The sequence below is a fragment of the Condylostylus longicornis genome, unplaced genomic scaffold (assembly GCF_029603195.1).
Source record: "Condylostylus longicornis isolate FDR11 unplaced genomic scaffold, ASM2960319v2 ptg000135l, whole genome shotgun sequence".
Taxonomy (NCBI): domain Eukaryota; kingdom Metazoa; phylum Arthropoda; class Insecta; order Diptera; family Dolichopodidae; genus Condylostylus; species Condylostylus longicornis.
This window is the reverse complement of record NW_026578103.1, coordinates 15,937,327-15,964,800: the sequence shown is the minus strand read 5'-3', so window position 1 is coordinate 15,964,800 and position 27,474 is coordinate 15,937,327. Positions and strand designations below refer to the sequence as shown.

General features: G+C 26.2%; 3 protein-coding genes and 1 non-coding gene across 4 annotated transcripts; 1 reads left to right on the top strand and 3 right to left on the bottom strand.

The window, feature by feature from the left end:
* Window positions 1–1,755: 1,755 nt before the first annotated feature.
* Window positions 1,756–12,021, bottom strand: LOC129615224 (heart- and neural crest derivatives-expressed protein 2-like). The gene is made up of 3 exons (XM_055530325.1): window positions 12,003–12,021; window positions 11,587–11,924; window positions 1,756–1,863 (listed from the first exon to the last, which is right to left on the bottom strand). The coding sequence occupies exons 1-3, from the start codon at window positions 12,019–12,021 to the stop codon at window positions 1,756–1,758; spliced, it is 465 nt and encodes a 154-aa protein (XP_055386300.1).
* Trnas-aga (transfer RNA serine (anticodon AGA)) lies at window positions 11,038–11,110 on the bottom strand. Its single transcript has one exon. It is a non-coding gene; the product is annotated as a tRNA-Ser (tRNA).
* On the bottom strand, window positions 11,799–26,966 carry LOC129614986 (mitochondrial DNA helicase). The gene is made up of 7 exons (XM_055530006.1): window positions 26,642–26,966; window positions 26,141–26,578; window positions 25,088–26,070; window positions 24,917–25,029; window positions 13,372–13,450; window positions 12,697–12,825; window positions 11,799–11,924 (listed from the first exon to the last, which is right to left on the bottom strand). The coding sequence occupies exons 1-6, from the start codon at window positions 26,814–26,816 to the stop codon at window positions 12,769–12,771; spliced, it is 1,845 nt and encodes a 614-aa protein (XP_055385981.1). The 5' UTR covers window positions 26,817–26,966; the 3' UTR covers window positions 11,799–11,924; window positions 12,697–12,768.
* LOC129614987 (hydroxysteroid dehydrogenase-like protein 2) lies at window positions 22,229–24,925 on the top strand. Its single transcript, XM_055530007.1, has 7 exons — window positions 22,229–22,374; window positions 22,438–22,487; window positions 23,166–23,279; window positions 23,442–23,533; window positions 23,588–23,709; window positions 23,778–24,505; window positions 24,561–24,925. Exons 1-7 carry the CDS (start codon window positions 22,358–22,360, stop codon window positions 24,671–24,673), a joined length of 1,236 nt encoding a protein of 411 aa, XP_055385982.1. The 5' UTR covers window positions 22,229–22,357; the 3' UTR covers window positions 24,674–24,925.
* Window positions 26,967–27,474: the final 508 nt, after the last annotated feature.

Genomic DNA, 27,474 nt, shown 5'->3' with positions numbered 1-27,474 from the left:
CGTTTTGTATATGAATTGATTAATAAATCAAAATATTTAAAATCAGTATTAAAATAAATAAAATTTTACTACTTGTCGTGTAAACTTCCCGCGAAATACTAATATGTTAATAGAATAAAGGTTTTTTCTTTTAGAAAAATTATGATTTTTGCCTATATTTCCAGTTCGAGTTTTCTATGTAAAAAATTTACTAAATAATTTATAATTTTATTTTTAGTTTTCACAATTTTTATATTAAAATAAAATTTGAAGTTTTCTAAAAGATTCAAACTTAAACTTAAATTTTTAACTATAATTTTGGTTAAATATTTACGTATTTCTGTCAGCCGTGATTTAACAATTTTAACATATTTGATTAAAAAAAATGGCATTTTAAGAAAAAGTCATACATATAAATATTCGATTGCAAATGGGTAATTATATCTTTTGACCAAACTCTACACTGAGTTTTGAAAAACCAAATATTTAACGACACTTTTCTTACAAAATTCTAAAAGGACGAACTTTATAACCTTAGAATAAATTTTTAAGCCAAAAAGTACACAAATAGGATATGAACTAATTAAAAGAAGGTGACGATATCCAAATTTTCAATAGTACACTATATAAAAAAAATTGTAATGTAAAATGAAAAGAATCTACACATGTCAATTGGATTTTTGGGGTAAATAAAGACGAGCTGACAGCTTGTTATTTTGGCAAAATGGCTTTGTGGTATTATTATAATATAAAAGTGCATTATAAAAAACGTATAGCTGTTGAAGAGAAATTCAAAAAAGAAGATGTAAATCTGGAAATGATGTGAAAATAAAATTTTTTAACGGGAAATAGTTGGAAAATTTCAAATGAAAAGATCTAAACTGTAAAGCAAAGAGACTTAAACCAGAGTTGAAGTGTAAGTACATACATATATGTAATTGCGTACGTAAATTCATATGTTACTTTACTGTATTAAGTTAAAATTTCCTGGAATTAAATTTTTTTTATTTAAGCTATTTGTAAAAATTTCGGAAATGCATCTTTTATCTCATTTTTGTTTCTTACCGTTTTTCGATCAGTTTTAAAATACTTATAGGTATACATACATAATACATATGTATCTTAAGTTTACTTATAATGTTTTTTTATATTACTACATTATTCATAAATATGCTCTTATAAAAGTTAAAAATGTACTTTTATAGAAAGTGTATAAAATCCATATCTAAAGTTCTTAAATTTATTCAGTAATTGGAATGAGTATAGTATACGTATATAGTTCTAAATAACTTAATTCAGAGATAAATGAATTTAGTTCCTTTAAAAATAAACAGGTCACTTTTGAAATATTATTGTTTAAATCATATTTTTATTTCGTACACACAGAATTTTTGATAGAGGAATTTTATTTACAAAAGAAATTTAATAATTTATATTCAAAATTTTACACCAGGTAAAATATAATATGCTTTACAACATCTGGATTTTTTCAGAAAACATCGTTTTTTATTATATGTACATATACGTAAGAACATATGAATGTACTCATATACACATGTGAATTTATTTAGTATATTTAAAATCTTTGTTATATATAGGAGCGTTATGATGAATCAAATCTCTTACATTTTGTTTGTGTTTGTTTATATTGTGCATGCAATTGATATTTAATAAAAGATTTTGTTTATCCAGATGCCAAAAAGTTCAGTGATTACACATTTACTTTATAAAGATAAATTAATGCAGTTTTAAGTCCATAATATAGAAATTTTATTCTTAATTTAACTGTCTTCCTTCTTGCTTAAGTTCAGAGGCCCAAACATCTTGAGGCCAACCAGTCCTTCCACTGTTTTTTTTATATTTCATTTCTTGTTCTATAGCAAACTGAAAAAAAAAACAGATAAAGAAATTTTTAATTATTCTATATTTTAATTAGGCATATATTATTTATTTCAATAGTTATGAAACTTAGCGATTAGTTCTACGTTTAATAATTTTACATATAGGTACTAAAATTTAAAACAAAATCTTTTTCTCAAAAATTCATAATGTTTCAGTTCAATTTGGTGTCGCTTACAACTTGTACGATTAGGACAATCTTTGTTTAATAATATAGGTCTGTTCACGAGACCGCATTAAATTTAAAGTATTAAAGTACAAATCAACAGTATAGATAGAAAGACTTGGTTTAATATTAAAAAAACATTTACTGATATTGGTTATAAGCAATTGATTAAAGAGTATAAAAGGAAAACTAAAAACTCGATATTTTGACATATGTATCATTTTGCAAACATAACCGTAAAAGTTAGGGAAAATTGAAAAATATCTGATCATCAAACTATAAATATTAGAATACAAGAAAGAATAGAGTTGACCGTGTCAACTCTGTGATACCCGTACGAATTTGTTATCCTATGTGCAAATAAATTTATACCATAGCTGACTATGGGACAGACTATGACTTTAAGTTGTCGTATTACCATATTAACTTATGCAATTTTTCAGTACTGTGTTTTCAATATATATTTTCTAGGATATGGGCAAAAGAACTATTGAAGTTGTATGTCTGCTACCAGAAAGAGTCAAGCAATTTCAACGACATTAATCAAACACATTGGCCCTTCTAATATATCCGCTTGTGTGAAATTTCAACATCACAGGTTTTATAGTTTCTGTGATACAGCCAAATAACTTTTGAAGTTTTATGGCAGTTACCCGAACCGGCATCCCAACCATATCCATAATTTAAATATGGTTCTGGCATTTATAACGATAAATCATTGCAAATTTGGAGAACTTAGTCCAATTAGTTTTTTATTTATCGTTCGGACGGGCGGGCGGATGGACTCAAAATTCGACGCTGATCAAAAACATACACTTAAGTCTATATCTCAGACCATTATTTCTTAGCGTTACAAACGGAAAGGAAACTTAATTTAGTATACCCTTCGAATATATGCTCGTACGGGTATAAAAAACTGAAGAAAATGGAAAAAAAGAAGAAGGATTTTGATATGTTAAATTTGCTTTTAAAGAGAGAACTTGAAGTTAGAAATTTTATTAATCAATATGGATTCTGAACTTTTTGCTAAAGCGCAAAATAGCCTTAAAAAAATGCGAAAATGCAATAAAAGTGGAGAAGAATATTGCCGAAAGGTCCAAATATGATTTACATAGACTAAAAATGAAAAGATAAGATTATATAAAGTTTGTAGTTTAAGTAATGATCATTTAAAGTGGGAAATACAAACCATGCAGAAATAAATATGACAAAGAATTCAGCAGAAGTAAAAACAGGTACATTAATTATAAAATTAGTGAAAAACAAAACGATCAAAAAACGTGTAAGACTAATAAAAGATATGCATTAAAAAGAGGAAAACTACAAATAAATACAGTGTGTTATAATGTTAAAATAAATGGTGAATATAATACAGGTAATAAGTTAAACGAATACTTCGTGAACAGCATAAAAAAAATAAACGAGACATAACAAAAGTTAATTATATTACAACAATTAAAAAACTAACTATAAAACAAATGATTTACAAGGTTTAAATAGTAACATAATATTAGAATGCAAAAAAGAAATATTAACTAAATTAATAAATAAATTTTTGAGAAATGCAAATTCCCAAAAACATGGAAAAGACAACGATAGTTGAAAAAGTCATAAGCACGAATGCAGCAGAAGATCTAAGACCAGTCAATATACTTCCAAAAGCGTTATTTACGAAAAGGTTATTGAAAAAGTCGTTTTGTACGAAATTTGAAGGTTTTGTTGTAGAATATAAAATATGCGAACATCAATCGGATTTTATAAAATGTTGCTCAAAGTGAACTGCTTTAAATTGGGTAATAGACGAGTGGAAAAATATCTGGACTCAGGGAAAAGAATAATAGCAGTTTTCATAAAAAGGGCATTCGAGACATAAGATAGGAAAATGCAGCAGTACGGAATTAAAGGTGCAGAAATAAAGTGGTTTCAAGATTTTTTTAAGAAATAGAGAGCAGCGCACAAAAATATGTCAAACCTATTTAGATGCAGTGCCAGTAGAATTAGGAGTTCCGTAGGGATCAATATTGGGATTTTTGTTGTTTTTGTTATATATAAATGACATAGCATCAGCATGAAAGTTTTGTAAAATTTTACTATTTGCAGATGATACTCCTATATATATTGAAAGCGAAAACATTCTAAAAAGCAAGAAATTCCTCAACGAGCACTTTAAAAGTGTATTTAAATGGTTGAACATGGACAAGTTGAAGCTGAATATGAGTAAAATGAAATGTATAGCAAAAGGGCCTGGAACAAATCAACAAATTAATATAATGATGAGTAATAATATTTAACAACATTAAATATTTGTGCGTCGCAATATATAAGAAATTGAAGTTTGGTGACCACTGTAATAATATATGCAAAAAGTTTTTTAAAAAGTTTCTTTTTTTGGAAGAATTAGAAATCAAATCTCGCGGGCCAGTGCAATCACAATATATAATAGCATAATACTTTCGTATTTTAACGATTACACTGATATATTGTTATTGTTATTTAAAGGCTGGTATAAGATCACCAATAGAAGTTATGGTGCGAAATTTAAATTGGATCAATGTCAAAATCATGGTTAAATGCAAACCTTTGATTTAAAATATGGTGCGATATATAGAATACGTTACCGGGTATTATTGTCTGCGAAATAATGTTGACTTCAGACATCCGTTATACAGAAGGATTGGCAATCAAAATTCAACACTTTACGGGGGAGTACAGAATTTCAATGAGTTGCCAAATAACATAAAAAATAAAAAAAAAAAAAAAATATTTTCCAAAAAAAAAACAATAAGGTTAGTCTCATGAGCGTCTTTTTTTACTCTAAAAATTGTTATTTAATTTTTTTATAAGTCGTATTAATTTAAACTTGTACTTTAACGTTGTCAAACATTAACTCAGTTATTTTAAAACTAGCCTTGAAGCTTATTTTGATCCATGAATGGTGCGGCATTCATTTTTTATTTCATTTGCATGAAAGTGAAGAAAACGTTTATATAAACATTGTGTATAGGGTTTTATTTTTGTAATTCTCTGAAAAGTCCATTGAAAAGTCAGAAATTAAAATTAACCTAAGTAATTTTTTTTATTTAAGGAACCTAATGTTTAAAATATTTTAAAAATCAATTTAAAAATCAGTTGAATTTCAATAAATTTTAACAAATTTTTACTGAACTAGTATTTATTTCCAATTAATTTTTTAAATGTATAATCAATTTAGTTTAAATGGTTTTCTATTTAGTACTCGAACAAGAAATAAAATGATTCGCATAAGTGCCACAGTGTATGTACCACAAAATTTCCATAATGAAAATTTTGAATTTTTATTTTAATTTTTTTTTGATTAAATTTAAATGATTTTTTCTTAATAAAGGGTTCATTTCCCTTCATGATCTTTATTTACCTCTTCATAAATAAATAATTATAAAGTATCACCTCAAATTAATGTGTAAATAAAATATTGTATACAAAAAGTTAAAAAAATGTAAACAGAAATTGTAAACAAATTCACCTTTTTATTCAGTAAAGAAAATTTTATTTAATATGTATGTATGTATGCACATGATGCAGTATTCTAACATAATTTATAAAATACTTTGTACAATCAAACGTGCCTTTAATCCACTTGACTCCATGTACATATATTTAAAATGAAGTCTATACAAAATAAAATTTATATCCTCAATTATCTTCAAAATATAGGGAAGAAATTTATATATATTTGTGTATTTGCTATTTCCAAAATATATAGAAAATAATTTTCAAGTGGATGCAGGAAAAAATTTTTTTTTGTTAAATTTCATTCACACATAAATTAGAAATTAACTTGAAAAAGAAAATTCACTTATAATATTTTATTTTATAGGTTAAAGATCTAAAATATATTTATATACATATGTTTATGTACATATGTATGTATGGTACAAGGAAAAACATATCCTGAACTACACTCTAAAATATTTTAAAAGACAGAGGGACTATTTTATTGTCAACTATTATGCGCCTTCAAAAAATAATTTGACCAGCTTCTAATTAGTACAGTTTCTTACCTTAATATGTTCTAAAAAGTGTGTACACCATCCCTTAAGAGTTTAAACTATGTTGAGTCTTAATGCATCACCAGTGAAAAATTTAAAATATTACCTAAAACCCGTTTTAACCAGTAATATGCCACAAAACAAAATTTACGTTGATTCCTGTACATTTTCATACTTAATTATGTACTTTTACACCAACCTTCTGTGTATTTTACAGTACAGCATTTTAAACACTTCTACTATTTTTTTTGAATACTTCTGCTATATACAAAAACGCCTAATTAGAATTAAATTACAAAATTAAAAAAATCGGGTCTATATTCTTGAAATTAGTACATATTATGTAAATTCTAATATTGTATATAAAAAGGTGCAGGGAATTGAGAATTGTAAATTTGTATACCCTTCCGGTGCACATTTTGCCGACTAAAACTAACTCGACTTTTTGCTGCTGGCTGTTCAACCAATTCGACAAGCCAGATAGAAACCAGCTTGGATTTAACATGAGCCGATTGGAGCGCCAATAATGCCGCTTTACTGTTCGAAAACACGAATAGATGTCATAAAGTATAATTTATAAGAAATTAAAAAAAAATTCAACAGTATATTTTTACATCAAAGAAAAGGTTATTCAAAAATCTCAGTAAAAAATTTATTTAAATTTATAAGTATTAACGAGTCAACTCAGTTCACAATTTTTTTTATTACATACATATTTTATTTTTTATACAACATTAACCAAAAAAAATTTTTATTGCAACAGCATTTCGCCAGTTATAACTATAATAAAGTTCGTTCACACGTAAATATGAATCCTTAAAAAAAAAATTGCATTTAAACGAGTAAAAATTTATACAGAATAATTTTTGTTTTTTTGTGTATATTGTACACTTATTTTAAGTAGTAAAATAAGTGTACAATTTCATTTCATACGAATTTGTACACTGTCTTATTGTACTACTTAAGCGGGTTTTGCATTTATTCGTCTTGTTCTTGAGCGTACTCTACTATATTTGTAATACAAAAAAATGAAACTTTAGGAAAATTTAAGAAAATTTTATAAACCTTTACTTCTCAATTAATAACCTTCTCAAGAGCCAAAAAGCATCCCAAAGAGAATCTATGAGATTTCGGCAGGAAATTCTGTTCGCTATTATTTTTCAAACAGTTCCATTATACGATAAAGTCACTCAACAAATTTATATAAGAATACGTGGTAAAAATATCTTTTGTATCCAAAATAAATTATATTTTCGCGATAAAGAAGTAAATATCAAGGTAAAAAACCAATTATACTACTTGAAAGTTTTAATTGCTTTTTGTGGAAAATACATACATAAAATAAATATATGCGTACATAAAACGTAATATGTGTACGTATTTAACGTATTTAAAAGTCATGCATTATATTACACAAGCAATGCAAACATTTACTTATATACATAATGAGTAATATCAAAACTTATATTATATAGACTAGAATGGTTTTAAAAGTTCAAAGAAAATTAATAAATAAAAAATATAAAAAAAAAATCTTTTTTTATAAACAAAATTTCTATATTTAATGAAAACTCAAAATTAAAAAATTAAAAGATAATTGATTTACTAATAAAAATTCTCTTTGTATAAAAAGATTAGAAAGTAAAAAAAAGAAACATTAACATTAAATAGTTTTAAGCGGAAGAGACTCTCTATTAAACAATTTTATTTTATAATTTTATCATTATTTGAATTTTGTGTGTGTGTAAACGTGTATTTGTAAGTATTGTACAAAGTTTAAAAATAAAAATAGAAATAAAAATCAAGTGGCTTAATTGCTAAAAGCCATTTAATTGATAATATCCACTTTAAAAATTATTTTCTTTTCATATACAAATTTATATAATATACGTATATGCACATATACATTAAATTAAGTACAGATATTTTTATTAAAATTCATTCATACGTTTATGTGTATAATATTTGTTTTCATTCATTTATATACGTACTATATATACGCATCCTTATATGTCAAATAGTCTTGAAGTCGCCAATTTTACGTAAAATATCCTACGTAATAAAGTATTTTTAATAAAATATGAAATTCACATAAGCATAGTTAGTTATTCAAAATTTTATTTAAACACACATATGAATGTAAATATAGCATTGACAAATATAATATTAATTACATTTCAAAAAATAAACCCCAAACTACCATATAGTACTCTCATACATATAATAATAAATTAATGAATATCACTGTAGTAGTTTGCAAAATTTCAAACTGAAAACATTTCAATATGCACTCAGGTTGATCAACTTAAATTGATTGAAATTGCAATTAAACTTTTCCAACTATAAACAAATATGTATTATAATTTCAAAAATACATACACACATGACTCAAACACCACTTCCAGAATATTCGGAAAAATATTATTCAAGCACGGATAGAAATACAAATGTAGCTAGAGGTTTATACTTAAAAAGCAACTCTTAAGAATGAGAGCAAAGAAATTAATAACAAATAGGTGACGGGTACCTTTTTCAAAGTTCCCTTTTTTATTGGTTAATTTGAATCAATTGAGTCTTTACAGGTATTAATAGATTCTATGGTATTTTGCTCTACACAATTATGAAAAATTTTTCACGCAGACTAACTTTACAGATATTTTTTTTCATAAGGTATTTTATTTACTCTATAAATAGTGAGCATTGGGAAAATAGTTTGTAAATATATTTTATAATTTACTTATAATATTTTTAAATTATTAATTCTATTGTTTTTTATGCATTGCTTTTCTTTATTTAATAATTTTAACTGTACATTTTGATATTTTATCATAATTATTTCAGAAACATACATACGTATATATATATGTATATATGTTTATATGTATATATGTTTATACAAAAAAAAATTTTTGACAACTTACGAAAGTATACATTGTTTTAAATAATCCTATAACATGTTACATAATTATTGTAATTGTTTTGCAATTTAAGTGTTTAAACCCCACTTATTTATTTGTTTTTATATTTTAACCGCACAAATACAATAAATAATATACTTGTGAGTTATGCAACAAATATTATGAAATCAAACATAAAAAGACCACAATAATAATATCATCCCTTCCGAAATTATGACATGAGAAAATTTTCCAAGCCAATATTAAGTAATTGTTTAAATTATTTTATATCACACTTTTATAAATAATAATCTTCAAAAGATTTTATCTCTAAGAACAATAGATAAATATACGCCCCTAAAATAAAAAGATATTGAAATTATATTTTATTATATTAATCTTATGTTTTGAATATCATTAAAGGAAACAAAAAAATTTTATACGACAAAAGTTAATTCGATAAATGGATTGTACATGTTTTTCTTGGTCGCCTTTTTATGGAAAAAAGATTTCCACCCACCATTTAACACAGCATAATATTGAATGTAGTACTCGTATACATTCTACATACTTTTAAAATGTTCTGGCGGTTGTCAATAAACATAAAAAATATTTTATGATTTTATTAAGGAATTTATAAATGTTTATTTTTCACTTGCTCAAAGGACACAGTCATTTAGAGGATATTAAAATTTTAAGATAATAAAGTCAATAAGTTTTAAGCATTTATATATTATTACAACAATGTGTATGTGTATACGATTGTGTATATTTAATATATTTGTATATACACAATTGAAGCATGACCATTATCATATTATGCATGAGTCTTTTATGTTTAATTAATCTAAATTAGGTATTATAAGAAAATATAGAAAATTGGAAGAGCAATTTAGTAATTTTAACTTCAAAGATATTACGTAACATTAAAAAGTTATGAAAATCTCATAAAAATAGTTCTAGATATAACTTGGTATAGTATTTCCAAACCAAATTATTAATTTTTATTTGGTAAATAAGAAAAAATTATAGAAGAAAAATATAAATAAGAATTTTTATAAAATTTTTAAATTTAAACATGGGAAAATATTCCGAATTTGTTTTAGTAAATTGGCAAAAAAAAATATGTAATGCATTTAAAGAATGTTAAATCTTGATTTACAAATCCTACTTAATGACGACTGTAACTATACAGTCAGAATTATGTTTTGTTTTAAATTAGTGCATAATATGTATTTCAAAATTTCGTTCAATATTTTAGCTAATCCGGGACCCTATTACACCAACACCTTTTTTTATTTAATTTTTTTTTTATTCTAAAATTTTCAAAGTTCAGGCTACACTATAAAGAGAAAAGACAATGATGAACTACATATACCAATCAAGAAGTACTTTTTTAAAAAGTTAAAAATAATTGAAAGCAAAAGCAAAAATAAAAGTGGGGTCCGCAGCTATTTTTCCTAAGCATTTTTTCGAAAACTCAAATTGCGTTTATTCATTTCTAACTTAGAGCAACAAACAAAAAAAGCTTGAAAACCTTCAAAGTCGCTACTTGCAAAAAACAATTTGCCTTTACATTTGTCATACAGCTATACATATATTTAATTTAAAATAATAACTTATTCTTATCATTTTTCTAAACCTTCCAGACATTCTTAAATCCGTGACTTTTTACTTGCAGTAAAATGTTGCAGGTTTAAGAATTTCGAGTTCGTGCGGATTTTTTAAAGATTTTAGATTCCAGTCGTAACAATACTTTTTTGGCAGCCCTTAATTATCAAACTTGTTGCAAATTAGTTATTACAATATGGAACTATCAAAAATATCCTTACTCAAATTAATTTTTTTGGCGTCTATTTACCATAACTACATTTAGATGTCAAATCATTTAAAATAGCTAAAATAGATTTTTCATATCAATTGTAATTTAAATTTTATTTATAATACCCTATAGAAAATATGTAAACTTATCTAACTTAATTGAAATTTCTTCCTGCAACTGCAGAACAGATGGATGACGTAATCAAAGGAACGAGTTAAAGGCAGAAAAATTAATTAAAAAATTTTTCTCCTCGGACTGGACTCGAACCAGTGACCTACCGCTTTCTAGGCGGACGCTCTACCAACTGAGCTACAGAGGCATGAAGAAATTGCCGACGAAATGTTCTCTACATTGCTTATACTGTAATTCACATGATTACTAAGTATTTGTTTTTGTTTACATTGATTGCTACATACAATCTACTATTGAAACACACAATAACAAGAACATATATATTTATATAGGATTGTGCCTATTGCACTAATTAAATTATGAATTCTACTAATACAACATCATAGTTGCGAATTAATAAGAATGTGCTTATTACACTACTAATTTAACTTAATGGAAATTTCTTCATGCAACTGCAGAACAGATGGATGACGTAATCAAAGGAACGAGTTAAAGGCAGAAAAATTAATTAAAAAATTTTTCTCCTCGGACTGAACTCGAACCAGTGACCTACTGCTTTCTAGGCGGACGCTCTACCAACTGACCTACAGAGGCATGAAACTTATCTAATGTAAACTTATCTAATTATTTATAATTTTAAAGCATTATTCATACAAAACTCACCTCATGATTTACTTTGGCTAATTGTTTTTTTTCAGCTTTACCTAATTTTAATGATGTTATTAATTCAGCTTGAAAACCATTTGATGGATCTTGATTTCCTTCTAAAACTCGTGTCAAATACAATATATATGATGTTGCCAATCGTAATGTCTTGATCTTTGAAAGTTTTGTATCTACTGGAACGTTTGGTATTTTATTTCTCAAACTTGAAAATGCTGTGTTTATACTTTGAGTACGCCTTCTTTCTTTTTTATTAGCGGTATTCCTTTTTTTTACAACTCTAGGAAATGGTGTTATTTCACTTGAAGGATATTGAATTTCCTTCGGTATATTTTGCCCTTTTATGCCAAAAAATATAGAAATAATAAAATATATAAGAATTAAATTTTTGAATATAACTATATCTAATATAATACTAATAGCCCTATGTTCCATTTTAGTTTGACTAATTTTCGACTAACAGTTAATTTATTACTTTTGTTTCAAAAAATTTTTAAAATTAAATTTTTAAAATAAATTAAAAAATTTACAACTATTTTACAATATTAGTTTTTTGTTTTTAAATAAATCAAAGCTTAAGATAACATATTGAGCCTTATTCTAGTTGCCGAAGTAGAGCGACAATTGTCGTTAGGACTTGAATTTGACATTCTAAGCGGCGATCGCAGTGACACTTGTCAGAGAATAGCGGGGAAATGTTTTTCAGCCATATTCCAGTTGTCGTTCTGATGCAAGATATGCCTTAGTGAAACGACGTTTTTTGTCGAAAAGTATTTAACAAGTGATAAGCAAGAAGGTTACACCAAAAATGCAAGTTGAAACAAAACAATTTAACAAAATCATAAAAAAAATTAATTTTATACACAAATATATACCTAAAATACCGTTTAGATTTTGTTATACCTTGATGAAAGATATAACAAAATCTAAACGGTATTTTAAAATATTTGGAAAAAAAATTTCATATGGACCCTAAAAATATATTTTCCGAAAAGAACAACTGTGATAAAACCAGAATATATGAAACAGAATATATTATGCAACATATATAAACCTACTATTATATATAGTATTATAAAAGTGCTACAAGCTATAAAATTATAAACTTACTATGTGAACAATATGAATATTTAAAGTCATTCATTAAAGGTTTTGATTCATATGAATTTTGAACACTGGAATCTATTTCCTTTGTTGAAGAATCTGACGAACAAATTGTAGTATTCCATACTCCAACATCTAAAAATTTTAATGAAAATTGAGTTTTACTTTATATAAAAATATATGTATGTATGTATATTATGCGGTAAACAATAGAGTCTTTATTTCTCTATGGATTATTTTTGATATTCAATATGATACTCGTACTACATTGTTTTTGGTATTCAAAACGTATCATCCAGTACATAATATACTTCAGTATTCTTCCAATACATAGTATACTCGTTTTTACATGTAATACACATTTTGCAAAAATTTCTAAATTGAGTAGAAATTAAATAAAAATATTTTATGCATCCGAAAAATACATTTGTATTAAACATAATTGAATCCACGAATAAAATTGTAGGAACCTCGAATAATGATACCTACATCCTAGTGCTCTATATTGTTTTTTCATATACAATAGGTGCAATTAATCTTGTCTTCAAAAATTAATATTCATTTATTTAATATTTAGATGCACATATTTACCTATATATGAACCTATATAGGTAAAACTTTTTAAGCTGTATATTATAACAAATATAAATAAAATTATTATATGAAATTAAGAAAAATTACCTTCATTGTTGTATGAATCAGAAATGTGATAATAATAATTATTTTCATTTTCAAAAAGACCATCCATTTCCATAAAAGTCTGAAATATTAAAAATATAAGTGACTTTATAAAAAAACTGTCGTAAATCTTATAACAAATTTTTAGACTTTTTCCAATCATGTACTAACACCAGAATCGGTTCTTGGGACATGATATTTTTTTTCAAACTCGAAAAAAAAAAAAAAAAATATTGGTACAAGTCCAGTTTGGAATTTAAATAACAACAAATTCTCCAAATAATTCAAGAAAGTAGAATTAAATAGACATCTATAAATTTAACTTTATTCGATTTGATTTCAAACACAATATATTTCATAAGAATGTATAATATTATGTGGAAGAAAAAATAATAAACATGCAAAAATAAAAAACTATAAAAGTTGATAAAAATGAATAGTGTTGATAAAAACATTGTTATCGTATATGTGCCTCGTTTGGTAAACTTGTGTTTTGGCAGTATTACACTGTCTCGTAAATCGAGGACAAAATTTCTAAAAGTCAATATCCTGTTAGACGCGTTCCTGACTTGATAAAAAAATCTTTCACGTCTGTAGAGACGATAAAAAAATGTTTTAATAGATTGGTATAGCGTTAACAGTTGACGTGTGATGTCACAAAAAAATTAAAAATAAAGTGACGTGAAAAGTACTTTGGTGATGGGCATTATAATCGAAAATAAAGAAAGTTTTAAAGCATGTATGTACATATTTAACATTAAAATAACATTATCAGATTTTCGAAAAAAGTTTTCGAAATTTACCTAAAGAATTTGGAAGCAACTTGCCAATACTTATTTGATAATAACCTTTGGCAATCCTAAGATTCCATTAATTTTACAAGTTCAAATTTCCCGTTTTCTCCAACAATCAATATTAAAATTGATAAAGTAAAATTTTTAGTATAAAGTTAATTAAAAAACTTTTATAACTACTAACTTAGCCGATTTTTTCATTTTATTATTCATTCAAATTAAAATTTCTCCGCGGAATGGCCTATCAATGTACAAATATTAAAAAATTTTATATATAGAAACAGCACACGCGATGATTTTGATATTTGTGATCAAAGTTGGTGTCACTTCAACTATCACGTCTACTAGAGTAGGACTTAGACGTGATGGTATCACTTCATGCTATATATTTACATGCGATAGGACTACCAGAATAAAGGTGAATATATCTAATTAAGCGAGACACACGACCTACATATGTATGTATATATAATCTAAGAATGGCAGAAAAAAATTTGAATAATAAAATTTGTATAATTATTTTAAAATGTGTATTTTCCAATATGCATTCTGTTTAAAATTTTAATTCTATATAATATATTCTTACCTTACACGTAATTCTAATAATATTCAGCTGGTTATCCTTAAATAAAATGTTTTTTTTGCGGTTAATATAATTATGTATATGTACTTTTTTTTTAATTTAATAAAACAAAATTTTATTAAATTCACTTATATTTAAAAATTAAGAATCATTATGCTTTGTACATATAGATACAATTATTTTTAAATTTTGTTGCAGTTTATTAAATTCATTTTTATATTAAATTCATTATAATATTAAAACGCATGTGGACTGTGTTTTTAACGCTACTATAGTAATAATGTTGAATTTAATTTTTATTTATCTTTAGTTTCAATTTAATTATAATATTAATCAATTTCACAGTTTATTTATATATAAAAATTATTAACTAAATTAAGAGTTCCTTTTATATTTAGCTCTCTCTCTCTATACGACGAATCTTAATTTAAACAACTACCTTGCATGATTGTGTCAAGAAATGCTTGTAAAATTTTGAAATTTTTTCTATTTATACCAAAAAAATTAAATGGGCGGTCTTAAATCAAATAAGAATACTAAAAGAACCAATAGAATTTGTTTCACACAGTAGAATTTATTTTATCATAAGTACACACAAACACAAATGTGTGAAGCGTTTTAAATTGTATATAAATTCGAAGAAGAACAAATTTGAAACATAAAAGGAAAATTAAAAGAATAAAAATTGTTTTTATTTGTGTTTATGTAAAAGTTATTTAATACATTTCATAAAGTAAAATGGCGTTTATAAAAAAAAAATGAGTTATTAAAATACAGTAAAACCTTTTCACGTAAAATTAAAAAAGTGCAAGTAAGAATTTTTTAATTTTACATATATTATAATTTTCCGATTTTCATCAATAAAAAATAAATTCAATCAATATTTTTGTTTAAGTTTGACTGAAGAACTTAGTAAAAAGAATAAAGACTAATTTAAATTTTTATAAATTAGTAATCTACCTATTTTTCTTACATATAAATTGTAATACATATTACAATACGTATATACAGCAGATATATACATATTTATATAATAAATAAGACTTATATGTATACGTTTTTACTTTAAGCCAACAAAACTTTTATTCATCTGTACATTTTTAAATTATTATTTAGTCTTTCTAGACAAATAATTAAGAAAAAGAAATAATTCAAATAAAGTAATGAAACTTTTGTTTCGTCTAGTTTATAATTATAAGAACAACTATATAATACTCTAAAACGAAAAATATTGAAATTCAGATTTTTTACCAAAATAATGGTTCTTAAAAATGTCAACTGCTTTTTAGAGTGATATTGCGGTAAAAAATTAATAGTAGGTGATGAATACAGCTTTATAAATCAATAAAAATAAAAAATATTGACAATTTTTTGGCTTTTTGGATTTTATTAAGGTTTTTAAAATCTTGACATAGAAATGGTATTCGTGCTAAATTTTCTGTACTATAAAAGATTTTTCAACACTTAGTGACTTAAATTAAAGTGACCAAAATTCTGTAAAAAAAATTTCAAAGTTTCAAAACTACGAAAAAACTAAGAAGTTCCGAAACCACATAAAAAAAATAATCAAGAAATATGTTTATTTTAAGCCCTTTACTATAGGCCTTTTAGAAACTGTTTGTTTGAAGCTCCTATCTTTTTCGGAACGCAAATTATAATCAAAAAAACTTGGATAAGTAGAAATTTCGTAAAAATTTTTTAAAATCCCTATATTTTGGAAACAAAATTTTACCCATTTCCGATCCTCTTACCAATATATGTTGTTGTATATCTTTGTAAATCACCGTGTATGTAGAAATATGATATAATTTGAGTGTTCGTTATACCGATTTCTTATTGTAAAATCTACATAATGTATAAAGCATAGTATACATAATCATATGAGCATAGTATAAATCAAAGTATATCTATCCAAGAGGTAGTTTGACTCGTTCCATTCCGTTAGTTTTCATTTGCTTGCCACTTCCAAATTCTTAAAATATTCCATTTTTATTTAGAAATAGATGGTGATAAGAGTTGTGTACAGTGTTCCCATCCGGTAAAAATAAAATGTATCCAATTTCGAGAAAAAAAATGTATCCAAAATGTATCCAGCCTCTTAAAGAAGAACTATTATACTAAGTCGTCTTATTTTGTACAAATAAACTCAAAATTAATATTAATTTGTTTTTGTTTTTAACAATGCGAGTTTTGTTAATTATAGTAAATTCTTCAAGAAATCACACGAAACTTCTATTGCATTTTAAATGTAAAAGTTAAGGTCAGAAAATATATATATATATATATGTTCTGGGGCTGTTGAACTATTCAATCTAGTAGGTCTATCAAAAAAACGATTCACTAGGAAAACGAACAAAATTTTAAAAAATATGTGCTGCCAATGAATTTTTTGTTACACTCAGTTTACGCCAAAATATTTCTGGTACGCTCTTGTCTTAATGTTCTAGATTTAAATACAGGAAGAGGGGGTACTCATTTAATAAAGTATCTTTCTTACTTTCTTCTAACAAATTCAGAAAACTGCTTTGGAAAGCCAGTAAGTAATATTTTTTTGAAGATAAAAAATTTCGCGATTTAGTGTTTGAGAAGGAAATGTTGGTATATTTCAGGAAAATTTTCAAATGTAGCCAATTTCGGAATTTTAACAGATCAAATCTTTGTATCCACGCTAAATTTAAAGTAAAAAATACATATATGCAAATAGATACAATTGAATCCATGCGGGAATGCTGGTTATGTAGGCAAGAAAGAAACAAAAAGTTGTAAACAAACGAGTGTATCAAAAACATCGAACTGAAATAAAATTAAATGAAGTTAGGTAAAAATTTTATTATTTTTTACAAAATTTATTTTTCATATTCTATTTTTCATTTCATAAAAGTTAGTTAAAAACTCTCAAAGAAACAGAAACAAAATATTGTAAAAAAAACACTCGTTTTTTTACAATATTTTGTTTCTTTCGTGCCTAAAAAACTCTTATTTCCGTCTATACTTCTAAAAAAAAACGGAATATTTTGAGAATTTGGAATTAAAGTGCAAAGGAAAACTAACGAAATGGAACGAGTCGAACTTCTTCTTAATAGATATACTTTGGTATAAATGTATACATGTACAAAACACTTTATAAATAAAGTTCGGTTAAACCAGACTTCTTTGATAGATTTAAATTTCTAAAAGCAACAAGGTACACCTATGATGTGGGAAAGTTAAAAAAAAAGTTATTTAATTAAATTCATACTTATGCCCGCGCGAACGTGTATGTTCGAAAGGTTTACTAAATTTGCCTTACCGTTTGTAACACTAAGAAATAATGGTCTGAGATATGTTTTTGACCAGCTCCAGTATATGTTTTTGACCAGCGTCGAATTCTGGGTCTTAGCTTTGTCTGTCCCCCTATCTCTTCCGTTCGTCCGTCGGAGCGATAACTCAAAAACTAATTGAGCAAAGCTTTGCAAAATTTTGCAAATAATATATTATAGTAAATGCCAGAACCTATTTTAAATTAGTTATGATCGTGGTACTGGTTCGGCTACCTGCCGTACAGCTTCATAATTTATTTGGGTATATATCTCGGAAACTATAAAAGTTGTGGTATTGAAATTTCACACAAGCGAATATATTAGTAGGGCCAATGTGTTTGATAAAAGTTGCTGAAATTGCTTGGCTCCTTCTCGTAGGTGCCATACAACTCCAAAAGTTATATGGCATTATCTCAGTTTGATTATTGAAATTATAATATAGAAATCTTGTGAAAACACGAGTATTATTAGGTCTGTTATGTGTGATAGGAATAGTTGAAATTTCTTGACTCCTTGTGGTAGCTGCCGTACAACTTCAATAGTAGTTTGACTATATCTTAGAAAATATTGAAAAGTACTGAAATTTTGTTCACAAAAAGTACAAAGTACTGAAATTTTGCATATATCCCAAAAGTTGATGAATCCGTGACATAGTCGAAATAAACTTACATATAAAATTTCATCAAAATCGGTTCAGCAGAAATTAAAATGCACGCGTGTACACGCGTGCGTAATTTACATTTTTCTAGGTATATTAACTAAAAGCTTACTAATGCCCTAAAAATTGGAAAGAAGTATTTAACAGACATTTTTATAATATTCTGTAATACTTACACTTAACTAGACAATAGCGGTCGGTTATGTTCTGACCACATAAGATTTTTTTGTTGTAAGATTCATAACTGCGCTGAAACCCTTTTCTACAAGGTATATAGAGATGAGAAAAATGAGAAACAAATTGAATTTTTGGTTTATAGATGAAATAACACATTGTCTTTCTAAAAGGGAATTTTCATTAAATAGACCCCCCACTTTCATTTCGAAAACACCATTATGTTCAACACCATTTGACAGACACCAATTTTTTTTTTACCTTTTAGACTGCTAGCAATAGGTCACTTTGGGAATCATTGGGTCAAACCAATGCTTTGTAATGTAGCACTTTTCCCTTCAACAAGTAAAAATACTGCTTTTAAAAACAATCTATGTACTATATTATTAAAATTACTTTCATTCATGGTACGAATAGATTTGGAAGATTGCATATATTTAGGATGAGCTATGTATGCAATTTTTTTTACCCTTAGCTTTCTGTATGTATAGAAGTATAAGGCGCCAAAACTCAAATTTTACAAATTTTCAAGGACGATAACTTGAGAGGGGATGGAGGTGAAAAACAATTTTGTTCTAACAAAATGAAGTGTTTATTATTGTCTAAAAGTTGATAGAATTTCAGTAAAAATTTTCTTCTACGGGAATTGGTTTCTATAGTAAAGATCTAAACTAGATACGTTTCTAGTAAAGTGAAACTAATAACAACTTTTTTTTCAAAAATTTGAAGTTAGCAGCATGACAACGTCTTTTGGCTGTATGATTAACGTCTTTATAAAACGTGAAAATATAAAAAAGAAAAACTGGAATCTATTGCAATTACCAACCGGCGACTTTGAGCTTGTCATCTAAAATTTATGAACCAAAATGTGTACCATATTTCTACACTTTATATTCTATTTTTTTATATTCTATATTTTATATGTACTAGATTTCTATACAGAATACATGGGCGAAAAAAATTTAAATGTTAACAATCATGTCTTTTTTTACTGTAGAAATCGGTGGACTTTGAACGCTGGGTTAAAATATGTGAACATTGCTGTTATCGACACTCGAAGTTCACGTCTTGAATCTGTTTATCACGTCCCAAACAAATATTTTCTCGATTTTTCTAATTCTTTTGTTGTTTTTAGATACCATAAACCTAATGTCTTTATATCTAACAAGTCCCAATACTCAATTTTTTTTACGAAATGTTACGAATTTTTGGCCTCGTTGTTGGTTTTTTCTTTAAATGCCACTGATCGTGTCATATTTTTTATTATTTTTTTTCTTTTTTTTTACGTAAAAAAGAGATTAATATTTTAAAAAATCTCAGGATATTATACACATTTTTTAAAAAGCTTCCCATTTAAATTCTATTGCACGAAAAAGAAAGGAAGGTAGGAGGAAAGAAAAAATGAAAAAAAATTTCAAATTCATATTTCAGTATGGTTTCAAATGTTAATGAGGAAGGATGTATGATTTTTTATGCACATTTTGTATTTCCCAATAAGGCAAGTTGCGTAGTGTCGGCTAACAAAAATGTTATTAAAAGTAATATTGGTTGACACATTTCAACAATTTGAATTATCTCATTTCGGTTATTTATACGTTACTTATAAAATTGTTTCAAATAATTTCAGTTTGTTTTTAAGTTATTAAAAATAAATATGTATGTACCTACTTCCAATAAATTTTTTTTTAAATAATTTTTTTAAAACTATTTCAAACATGTTATATTAAGTGCTTCAAAAATTTGGCTGTGCTCTTTTTTCATATTTTATTAGCAGGTAAACAAGAGCAATCTATTTAATGTCCCTGCATGTGTATGTATGACCTCTCTTAATTTTAGACGGAAAGAATTTTAAAATACCTGAACAAAAATTTTAAAATACCTGTTATTTTACAGTCGGAATTTTCGAGTTATTTGGTAAAATACCATTTATTTCAAAAATAGAAAAATATTCAAATCCGGTCATAAAAATATATGATTGTTTTTTCCAAACATTTTAAATATTTTTTTTTCTTAGGTAATTGATATAAATGATAGTAAGTTTTTAATATTTTTTCAAATAAAAATAGAGGTAAAATTTTGAAGTTTATATAAAATTTGTATTGAACAAATAATATTTGATTGTATTTTAGATATTACATTCTAATTCCCTCTTCAAATTTTTTCTTTACTATGTATTTATATCAATATTTAAGAATTATCTTTCATTAATTATATTTTCAACTTGACACCACAGGTACTTCCCATATCTTGCGTTAACTTACCCTATGAGAAAAAAAAGCTGTTCACTTAAAAATAATGAAATGCTTTCAGTAACAAATAAAACGTTGAAGGCGAAGGTTGTGTTTGTTGTTTTTCCGCTTTTTTTTAAATTTTAAAATAATTATCAATGAAAATATTAATATATTTTTTTGATTTTTCAAATATATGTTCTAAATTTTACCTGCTTTATAATAAGTGTGAATTTATTTTAATATTTCTTCTCAAAAAATAGTCACTTCGATTTAAAAAAGGCCATATAAAATAAGGTGTGCTTTCAAGTTTCTCTCTGAGCATTGGGACTTGTTAGATAAAAAGACATTAATAAACCTAACACTTTTTTCAACTCTTAGTTCGGAAACTCTCTAAATGTCAGTTGACTTAACATACATAAATTTGATATCTATTATACTATGTTATATCTATGTTTGTATGCATGTACGAGAAACTCTAAGATAAAATCTACCACAAAGTCTGATGAATTTCTTTTTTTCGATTCTTTCACAAAATCTGTCAAAAACTCTAATAAATGACAGTAGTAAAAAAAGTATTTTAAACTTCATAATATTAGCTGCGTTTACATAACGAGTTTTTTATCAATGCTAGTCATAAATTTTCTTTCCCTATTTGTAGAGTGGCTAACATTGTGTTTGTAAGCAACAAAAATGTACCAACTTATATTAGTCATTGATACGTTATTATCAATACGGCAAATGCAGCTTAGATAATTTTTACAAACATTTTGTCATGACATTACATGATCAACAAGTTGAGTTAACTAGACCGAACAAAAAAAAAACAATACATAAAAACACTTTCTGCTAATACAAAATAATAAAGTAATGTCAAAGTGAAACTGCATTTTCCCTACCGATTGTTATCATTGAAATGATAAAAATGCTGTCAGAATTTTTGAACATTTACTACAACGATGTGAGTGAACAGACAGATGTCATATAATTTGATAATTACTATCTAGCAACTTTGCTACATAGGTATGTAATATTCTTTAAGGCACAATTTTTCAGATTCATAAATACCACCGACAGTTTTTGCGATTCTACAATTAATTGACACAACATCGATGATTAGCTATAATTCGAATTTCATCGATGTATATTGCCCAACCTTAGTCCAAAGTTCAGTAAAAAGTCAAGAAACTTTGATCTATGCATAAATATAAGAGTGAATTGAATTTTTAAGAAAAAAGTAATTGAAAATAAATATGATATCTAATACTGGGTAAATATTAAATAAAAAATTAAAAAGGAGGCTACCAATATTAAACATTTTGTAAATTTTTAGGAAACTTGCTGGAAAAACGTTATTTATTACAGGAGCATCTCGAGGAATTGGTACGTAAACAATCATAATTGTATATATATTTGAAAAAAAAAATAATATTTGATTTTAATATAAATTTGCTAATTGCAAAAAGTTAATAAAATTTTTTATTAGCGAAGAAAATTTATGCTTATTTATAAAAAGATAAATTTACTGCGTATAACATATGTATAGCTTTATCTATACCTACATCTATCCATAATGATAAGTCGTAGACTTTGTATTAATAGAAAGTTGTAGTTGACTAATAATAGAAACCTAAGGTATATGTGCTTAAATTATATAACATGTAGTTTTCCGTCAATGCAAAATTATTATATGTATGGTACAATGTCTTACCTACTTTTTTATTAAATTCAAAGCAATTTTATAATTTGATTTTATTGAGTGAATTTTTAATGACAATGACTCAACCATCTTTTGATATCTCTTAATCATCTTATAAGTGGCCCTTTGATCTTATTACGCAGATAATCTCTATCATCTTATGATGCTGATATTCAAAATAACAATTTTATAAGTATTTATCTATATAACATACCAAGTTGCATTTTTAATTTATATTTTTAATATGATCCTTCCAAAAATAAGTTTTTTTTAGAAATTCTAATTGTCTATACAATAACTTTTTCAATTGTAAGATAAAAAATAAATAAAGCCAAATAATTAAATTTCTTATAAATTCTTAGGTAAAGCAATAGCTCTAAAAGCTGCAAGGGATGGTGCAAATATCGTAATAGCTGCTAAAACTGCAGAAGTGAATCCTAAACTGCCCGGAACTATATTCACAGCCGCCAAAGAAAGTAAGTATGTTTTAGTGCTCATAAAGTGAAGAAGTTACTTTAGAAGTAGAGAATTTCATATCAAAATATGCAGAAGAGAATACATTGAAATTATTAGAAAATATTTTTAAGTTTCCACCCTTGGGTGTGTACATGTGAATAAGAAGTTTTTGTAAATTTCAGTTGAAGATGCGGGAGGAAAAGCATTACCATGTGTTGTTGACGTCCGCGACGAAAAACAAATTCAAGATGCTGTCAAGCAAGCAGTTGACAAAGTATGAACAAAATAATATGAAATCATTCCTTTATTAAAATTTATTTGTTTTTAGTTTGGAGGAATAGACATAGTTATTAATAATGCAAGTGCAATTTCACTTACTTCTACTCCACATACTGAAATGAAACGTTATGATCTTATGCATAATATTAACACTAGGGGAACATTTTTAGTGTAAGCCCAAATAATTTCCTACAAAGGAGAACTATATACACAAACATATGTATACATATTTATTTTAGATCAAAAGAGTGTCTTCCATATTTATTGAAAAGTAATCATGCTCATATTATGAATATTTCTCCACCTTTAAATTTGTCACCATTTTGGTTTAAAAACCATCTTGCCTATACTATGGCAAAATATGGCATGTCAATGTGCGTACTTGGAATGGCGGCAGAATTCAAAGACAATAACATTGCAGTAAATGCACTGTGGCCGAAAACAGCAATTCATACCGCCGCAATTGAAATGTTAACGGGTCCAGAAAGCGATAAGTTCTCAAGAAAACCTGAAATTATGGCTGACGCAGCATATGCTATTTTATGTAAAGAACCTAAAGCGATTAGCGGTAGATTTTTGATTGACGAGGAAGTTTTAAATCAGGAGGGTGTTACAGATTTAAAGCAATATGCATGCCACCCTGAGAATGCTGACAAATTGATGTTAGACTTCTTCCTTGGTGAAGGAGGTGACAGTCTCAATTTTGATCAATCTAAAAAATCAGTTACTTCTGGCGGAAACAAGCAAAAAATTCCATTTTTGTTTGAAAAAATTAGAACTGTATTAAGCGCAGAAATAGTCACTAAAACAAAGGCTGTTTACCAATTTAATGTATTAGGTGACGAAAAAGGCACATGGTATTTAGACTTGAAGGAAGGGGAAGGAAAATGTGGATCAGGAGATCCACCAACAAAGGCTGATGCAACTTTAACAATGGATTCTAAAGACTTTTTCAACATGTTTACGGGTATAATTATCAAAATATTCATCATATTCTTAATATTAAAAACAAAATATTTTAGGAAAACTAAAACCGGCTAGTGCATTTATGTCTGGCAAATTGAAAATTAGCGGTGATTTACAAAAAGCTATGAAACTTGAAAAGTTAATGGGTGGTTTGAAATCCAAGTTGTAAGCATGTTTTTTTTTAAAACTTTGTAAAGTTATATTTTTCAAATAAAAATTGTTAAAAATGTATATTTTCTTATATACGTGCATATGCTGTAAAATTTTATAAAAAATTTTTAATGTAACTAAATTATATTTTTAGCAATATTGTTATTATAACTTTTTTTAATATCTACAAAAATTTTCATGGCATTTAAAATCTTTACAAAAAATATATACATATTTGTATTATTATAATTTTTATATTTACTTTACTGAATTTTGTTCTTTGTTTGTTGCTTTTTTTTCCCAATAACTTAAACCATTTTTGTCAAAATTTAAAGGCAAAATTCCTAAATCTCCTGTATATCGATTTTTGGCAACCTTAAATAATTTTGTTTTAAGTATTAAAAAGTAAAAACGTTAACCTTTCAAATTATACCTGTAAATACTTTTTTCCCCTAATAGAAGTTAATCTTTTATCTTGTATAATTAAAATATTATCAGCTTCTTGCGTTGCTTTAGCACTTCCAAAAACGGAGCTAGTTGTTAGATCTTCACTATCTCTTTCTTTCCTGGGATGTATCACTAAAGTAACATGAACATTTTTAGTTGTTGCAAAAGTTCTAAACGCTGCAATAATTGAATCTTGTTCGGAGAATCTATCACTTTTAATATTAAGCGCCACTCCCATCATGAATTGAACATTATCTATTATTACATGCTGTATATCATAAATGTATTGAGCGTGCTCTATAGCCTCCATTACCACTTTTATACTCTGTTGACCATGAAATGTTAGAAAATACATAGGTAACTTTTCAAAAGCTTTACTCCAATGCTCGAATTCTTCAATTTTGTCATTTAAAGGGTAACCAACATATTGTCTTAACAAAGTCGTAGCCAAACGAACATTTCTAATTTCAAAAGATCCCCATAACGTGGAAACACCTTGTAAAGCTAGATCTAAGGAATATTCTGACATAAAAGTGGTTTTGCCAGAACCTGTAGGACCCGTCAGAATAGTTAGTTCTCCTTTTCTATGGCCTTTAAGCAACCTATTTAAAGTTGGAAATCTTTTCCACTTTACACCATTTACTTTTTCAATATTTTGAAGTTCACTTAATATATCTTCTTTGAGAGAATAAAATGTTGTAATTGCTTTGTGATGAATTGGTTTTGCAGATTTGATAATATTCTTAATATTTAACTTATTAATATGAGCTATGTAAGGGGTTGATTGATTAGAAGAGGGTCTGATATAAAAACAACGAGACTCATTTAATTTTTTTGAAAAATTTATAGCTACATCCCAATCGGTAGAATCAAAGTCAAACCATATTATTATTTCTTTAAAATTTTCTAAAATTGGTAGGCATTCTTGAGGAAGTAATTTTGTTTTGTAAGGTAGATATATAGCAGTAACTAAAATCCAATTATAAAATTAAAAAAAAACAAATAATAAATATTTCAAATGTTGTTCAAATTATCAAACCTCCATCTATGTTAGATAAAACTAACGCAAAAAAGTCATTCAACGTTCTCACCAAGACAGCTTTTGAAGATTTACCGCTTAAAAATGATAGTAGTCCCGAATTACAATCTTCTGGAATAAGTTCTTCATTCATATTATTTAGATTAACTATATTCTCACCAACGATATTCCCCAGTTTATTTTTTAAAGGAATATGAATACTATTTGTATCATTTTTGTAGCCAATTTCCAATTTCCTTATAATCTCAGAGTTAATTTTTTGATAAATTACGTTAGAATATAATTTTTCACTCAGTTTGTTACTGTCGTCAAAAATACATTTTGGCTGATAAGGAGTTTTTTTATATGTTTCTCTAGTAACTTTTGCAGTGGGATCGTAATTCGCCATTATAGTGTTTATTGAAGAAGTATATTCACAATTTGGACAATAGAACAAGCCTGAAATATTTTATAAATTTTTTTTAAAAGAAAGTTTAATAAGAACAGCTTAACAACATTTACCGGTCTTTTTAACAATATAAGCCAACGGAGAATTCTTTTCCTCATTTTTACATAACCTGCAACTTAATTCCAAACAAGTGAAACCGTCCTTAATTTGGATACCATTAGTTTTGCTTAATCTTTTCAAAGCCTGGAGTTGTTTTGATACATCATAAATAATATCTACAGCCTTCATTTAAAATATGACATATGTGCACCATATATTTACATTCATAAAATTTAATTTTGTAATAAAAAATACATCGCGTATGAAATTCTTTTATATATACGTTAACCTACTTTTATTTGTTATGATTTTGGTTAAGCTAAAAGTAAACAAACTAAATAAATCATTTCCTGAACTGCCAAAATAAAAAAGAAAATATGTCAAATAAAACATGAAAATACAAAAGTAGTGGAAGGAGCATGAAGGATATTTAACCCATTAGTGACCATGATAAACAAGACTATTTTTATGCATGATATGCATATTCAAGTTTGTAAAAGTATACAAATAATGCATATGATTACACAGTTAAATTTTAAATGAAATTAATTTCGAAATAATATTCACGATTTTGTTTATATTCATAAAATATATTTGCTTGCAAAGACATTTCATAAAATATGTTTACTTGCAAAGACGCCCCACAAACTTGAATAGAATAGAAATATAAATAAAAAGTTAAGCAAATTCTGTATTGTTGCATTTTAACTCTTATAACAATTTCCATGGTATTACCTCAATCAAATTCAACTTATTTGTATATTTGATGATTGTCTGTAAAAAGATTTGTCCGTAAAAGTTCGGAAAAGGGAAAATTTTTTGAAATAACATACATACACACATATAT

Coding starts and splice junctions, on each gene's coding strand:
- LOC129615224 (XM_055530325.1), bottom strand. Junction 1,864..11,586: donor TAGCCAAAGTAAATCATGAG/GTGAGTTTTGTA, acceptor TTTTTTTTTCAG/TTTGCTATAGAACAAGAAAT.
- LOC129614986 (XM_055530006.1), bottom strand. CDS start 26,816: ATGAAGGCTGTAGATATTATTTATGATGTATCAAAACAACTCCAGGCT. Junction 26,071..26,140: donor TTTATCTAACATAGATGGAG/GTTTGATAATTT, acceptor ATTGGATTTTAG/TTACTGCTATATATCTACCT. Junction 12,826..13,371: donor TGATTCATACAACAATGAAG/GTAATTTTTCTT, acceptor TAAAATTTTTAG/ATGTTGGAGTATGGAATACT.
- LOC129614987 (XM_055530007.1), top strand. Junction 22,488..23,165: donor AGGAGCATCTCGAGGAATTG/GTACGTAAACAA, acceptor ATAAATTCTTAG/GTAAAGCAATAGCTCTAAAA. Junction 23,280..23,441: donor ATTCACAGCCGCCAAAGAAA/GTAAGTATGTTT, acceptor TGTAAATTTCAG/TTGAAGATGCGGGAGGAAAA.